Genomic DNA, 5132 nt, shown 5'->3' on the forward strand with positions numbered 1-5132 from the left:
TCTGCAAAAAATAAGTGTGAGATTTTCAAACCCCTTTTGCATAAAGAGAAGCCTCTTATACAATCATCAAAAGCTGTCTTTTGAAGCATCCTATTCAACCTTTCCGAGCATAACAAGAAAAGATAGGGAGACAAAGGTCCCCCTGCCTTAGTCCTCTTAATGGCCAAATATCTCCCCTAGGCTCCCCATTCACCAAAATGGAATATGACAAAGTGCTAATGCACTCAAAGACAAGAGATACCCACTTGTCACAAAAACCCATTTTCTCCATAATCTTCACTAAATAGCTCCACTCGACCCGGTCATACGCATTGCTCATATTTAACTTCATAGTCATAAAAACCCCCTTCTTAGATTTTTGATTTTTCATATGGTGCAACGTCTCAAAAGCGACCAAAATGTTATCAATGATCGCTTTACTATATCGAAAGGCACTTCGAGATTCAAAAATAACACAAGGTAAAATTGTTTTAAGTCTATTTGCTAAAACTTTAGAAATAAGCTTACAGAGAATATTACAAAGTGCAATAGGGTGGTAATGTATAACCCCAGTCTACAATTACAAGTATTAGATCATTTTGTAGTTGTATTCTAGTTATGCAATCTATTATAAACCTAATTTAAAATACTAATATTTGTGTGTATTTTAATAAATATTACTGTTTATTAAAAAAATTAAGTACATATCTCAGAAATTATTCTTTTAAAAAAGTACATATTCGACAATGTTTTGCTCGTGGCCGCAAATTATGGTTGTTTTATACAATTATAGAGCTCACAGCTCAGCGTGTGGCTTTTGCACAAGAAACCCATTCTCCACCCAGGCGAGATAGCCTCCTCCCATGTTGCGCACATGCTTGAAACCCTGCCATCTCATTTACTAGCAAGTTAGTTTTTTTTTTTTTTTTTGAATTACCCTTTCTTTTACACCCTCAGTTTTCTCTTTAATTGTTCAGTTAACAAAATATGATGAAGAAATTGTAAACAAGATGAAGAAATTCTTAAAATTGTTGCAGAAATTATGATGTTCAAGTAGCTTTTTTATTAATTAAGCATGAAATCTGACCAGCTAATAATTGAAAGATATATACAATCAATTTAATTTTCATAAGACTTACAGCGCTAAGAAGATCGGCAGTTGCAGACAAGGATCTGACCCCACCTTGACAACCCTATGCAGAGATAACATCAACAGAGATATAAGATAAGAACATGTCCATGATATTTGATAGGAAGAACTTGGACCATATTAAAGGTTTTTTTTTTTTTTTTACTATTTAATACAGTATAAATCAAGAAACAATATAATTTACCACGATAAGTTGGTCCTCTTTGTTGCAAGCAGACGAAACCTCGCTTAAGAACTGAGGATTTTTCACCATACCTAAAGGTCAAAGTTTCATCATTTGTTTATTGACTTTAAAATTTTCAAACAAAAACAATTTAAAAAAAAAAAAAAAAAAACCCCACATATAAAGGGGCTTATCATTGTTAGAAATTGAAATTACCTTCTGGTGTATTGAACATGTAAGGAATGTTCAAGATCTTATCTGCACCCACATGCCCTTTCTTGTGTTCTTCCAGAGTCCTATTTACAATTTGAATAAAGTTTCAAATTTCTTTCAGAATGAAGTCAATGAACAGAACTTTAAAGTTAAGACCCTTAAATTTTTTTTTTTTTTTTTTTAAATCCAGTTAAATCACATCTATAGTATTTTCAGTAATTTGAAGAAGAAATGCATGGATCAAAGTACAAAAACAAAGAGCCTTTTACTTACCTAACATCTAGATATTTGAAATAAAAATTTAATTATTATATATAAAATTTTTTTTTTTTCAGGTCAGGGTGTTCCTAGGAACACCCTGACATGAACATGGCGCCACCACTGTCCGAATCACATTTTCTTTGATTGATATTTAAGTATATATAAGTATATGATTGATATTTAAGTATATGTAAGTTGTGAAATGGTCGCAACTTGCCTAGTCAATAGTATTGTTTTGTTTTGAAAAGTAGAGTAATGTGCGTATTAATTTATTAATAAAGCTGGTTGAAAAGAAGAGCAAGAAAATAGAGCAATTTGCCAATGTAATTCGCAACTTGGTTGGTCACGTAATGGTCATAACTTGTCTAGTCAGTAATCTTATTTTTTAATTGTTTCTAGTTACCAAACAAGGAAAATAATAGTTAACCAACATACCCTTAGATCTAAGTTTAAGATTCTATCTGCTATTCCTTGAAGTTTTAGGGTTACGAAGTAGAAATGTATGTTTAATTTAAGATTCTCTTTATTATTTAGAAATTTATGTTCAAGATGGAACAGTAAGATATTTGTTAATAATAACATATACCACAAAAAAGTCCAGTAATAAAATACATACTTTTTTATTATAAAAAATAAAAGTAAATAAATTAACTTGAATAGTAATAGAAATGTAGATTTTTAAACATACAATCTTAGTGTTTCTATGACACTTTTTCATTATGTATTTATTGACTTGTGACTGGGTTTTGTAGGGGACAGCAAAAGGCCCATGAGTTACTTGAGAGGGCTAAAATGAGGAGGAGGGCTATGGTCGATTCTTTCCTGAAACAGAGAGATCTTAAAGAAGATTCAATTGGAGTTCACTTTGGTTGGATTTGGGTTGTTTGCACTTGGATGGTATGTGGCATATTAGTCTAATGCAAGCTTCAGTCATGTTGAATACTAGGTGAAGGATATCCAGTTTGGGGTGGAGGATATCCAATGTGGGGTGTCGAGTATTCAATTTGACATGGATGAATTGAAGTCAACTGTTTTGACCAACTTCAACCTGCTTCTGATGTATTTCAATAGAGGATGGTAGAGCTTGAAATTTCTATAGCAATGACTGATGTGCGTCAGGGAGTTGAGTATAGGCAGATGGTGTCTTTATACAAGACAGTGGTTGGTAGGTGTTGAGGGGAAAATTTTGATGTTCCCAAATAGAATATAGAGTAACCAAGCCAAAACTCGACAATGGGCCCTTCAAGTAAAGCCCAAAGGCTTTTAGTGTTGTGTAAGTCTTCCTAAGCAAGAGATAGAGGTTGCAGCCTAACAAGAAGACAACAACAAAGCACAATAAACACGTTACTGTTGTTAGTTTGTTATATTATTAGTCTTTTTACGGCATCATAGTTCAAATCAGTCCGCTAGCGATACGATATTATCTCCAGCGATAGGGGTGAAATTATACTTAGAGTCCAGCAGTCAATGATTAAATAAATTTAGGAAAGTGTTCACTCTTGGGGGTCCTTGTGTGTCTTGGACAGGGGAATTTATAGTACTTTCAGCTATCATTACATCAATGTGAGGGAAAAATTCAATTGTTACAAATACATTATGTTCTTTATCATAATAATAATAATAAACAAGGATTAAAGGCTCCATAGTTACAAATAAAAGAGGAAAAATATGATGAAATGAAGGGAGAGAAAAATCCACAGCTCAGTGCAGCAAGTATTAAATTAAGATTTTGGTGAGTGTATAATTATAAGGCATGACTCAGGTGAATGTGGGCTATTTTGAGTGAGTGAGATGGGATTGACACCAAGATCAAGGCTTTTTGTGAGTGGTCTATTTATGACTAGTTGAGAGACATTTATGGGCTATGTTTGTGTGAAAAAAGGGAAGAGAACATCCGAGATTAGATGAGTGTGGGCTAAGGATGATGAGTGGTGAGCTTGAGGGAGGCTAAACCACGAGCAAGATAGCAAACAAACCCTGAATTTCAAAGAGGGTAGCTAGGTTGGTCAGTTATGGGACATTTATGGAGTAAGAAGGTGTAAGCAAGGTGGTGAATGTTGGTGTTATGGTGACTATAGGTTGAGAAAGGTTTTGAGTGAGCTCCAGAGAGCTTAGGGAAGCTTAAAGAAAGCTTAATGGGGGTTGAATTTCTGCAGAATGTAGTCAATGACAGAAATCTTTAGAGAGTCCCCCCCCCCCCCCGGAAATTTAGAGGATTCGAATCCAGTGGCGGCTCCAGGAATTTTTCTCAGGGTGTTCCTGAGTGGGCTTGCTCTATTACAATTTTTTTTTTCTTCAGATTCTCTGCTACAATTTTTTCTCTTTTAGATTTTATTTCAAATTTTTTTTTTAGCTTTTTCTTTTTTCTTGAAACTTGAAAGTAATGTTATGAATATCGTTTTGGATCTTGTTTCGGTTTATTTAGTGGAATGGAATATTTCGGTACCGATCTATTTTGACGTACCATTTCAGGGTGTTTCGGGGTTTCTAAAAAAAATTAAAAATAATATATTTATATTTTCTTATACAACATAAATTATTGATCCAAATAAGTAAACCTCAAATAAAACAAGTCATTTAGTTTTTCTTTTTTTGACACTCAAATCATTTAGTTATTACATAACAATTACTGTTTTAGAATATTATTACATAAATATGTAATTAAATAATGAAGAACAACAACCAAAATAGTACAATAAGAGTGTGTATATATGTATATCAACCCACTGCAAAACTGCTTAACATAATTTTTTTTTTTTTTGTCTTTTATAATGTGTATTCACTTACTTTTGAGGGACCATATACCACTACTCCAATTCAATGCCACGACCCCATCCACCCCACACTAAGAGACAAGAGCCAATCAGCAATTTCAACACAATTACATATTTTTATATTTACATACACTTACACAAAAAGACAAAAGCCAAGCAATTTATATTGTCAAAAGATAAGTCTAAGTTACAAGACTCACAACACAGGTTAGACTATGAGTATTGAGAGAGAGAGAGAGAGAGAGAGAGAGAGAGAGAGAGAGAGAGAGAGAGAGAGAGAGAGAGAGAGAGAGAGAGAGAGAGAGAGAGAGAGAGAGAGAGAGAGAGAGAGAAGTGGAATACCTTGATGTTGCCTAAGGTCAAGGGCAGCGCCACTGCAACACGTTGGAGGCTGAGGTTCTTATTTCCCAATCTCACTTTTGCTGTCACCGATATCACTTTTGCCGTCACCGATCTCGCAATCTCCAATCTGAGCCAAGTCAATCTCCGATCTAGTCGTCGCAGAGCTACTTTGGGTGTTCAGTGTTGCTATTACTACCTTGCTGGGTCTTTTTCTTTTCTTTTTTCAGAATCGCTGCCTTGCTGAGTCACT

At 34.2% G+C, this 5132-nt stretch overlaps 1 protein-coding gene across 1 annotated transcript; it reads right to left on the reverse strand.

The window, feature by feature from the left end:
• Positions 1 to 450: 450 nt before the first annotated feature.
• Positions 451 to 1794, reverse strand: LOC112038251 (thiosulfate sulfurtransferase 18). The gene is made up of 5 exons (XM_024071051.2): positions 1779 to 1794; positions 1509 to 1588; positions 1314 to 1384; positions 1119 to 1172; positions 451 to 865 (listed from the first exon to the last, which is right to left on the reverse strand). The coding sequence occupies exons 2-5, from the start codon at positions 1525 to 1527 to the stop codon at positions 776 to 778; spliced, it is 234 nt and encodes a 77-aa protein (XP_023926819.2). The 5' UTR covers positions 1528 to 1588; positions 1779 to 1794; the 3' UTR covers positions 451 to 775.
• Positions 1795 to 5132: the final 3338 nt, after the last annotated feature.

The sequence above is a fragment of the Quercus suber genome, unplaced genomic scaffold (genome assembly GCF_002906115.3).
Source record: "Quercus suber isolate HL8 unplaced genomic scaffold, Cork oak 2.0 scaffold_172, whole genome shotgun sequence".
In the NCBI taxonomy this organism is placed as follows: domain Eukaryota; kingdom Viridiplantae; phylum Streptophyta; class Magnoliopsida; order Fagales; family Fagaceae; genus Quercus; species Quercus suber.

Coding starts and splice junctions, on each gene's coding strand:
- LOC112038251 (XM_024071051.2), bottom strand. Junction 1,173..1,313: donor AAGAGGACCAACTTATCGTG/GTAAATTATATT, acceptor ATCTCTGCATAG/GGTTGTCAAGGTGGGGTCAG. Junction 866..1,118: donor CTGCCGATCTTCTTAGCGCT/GTAAGTCTTATG, acceptor ATGAGATGGCAG/GGTTTCAAGCATGTGCGCAA.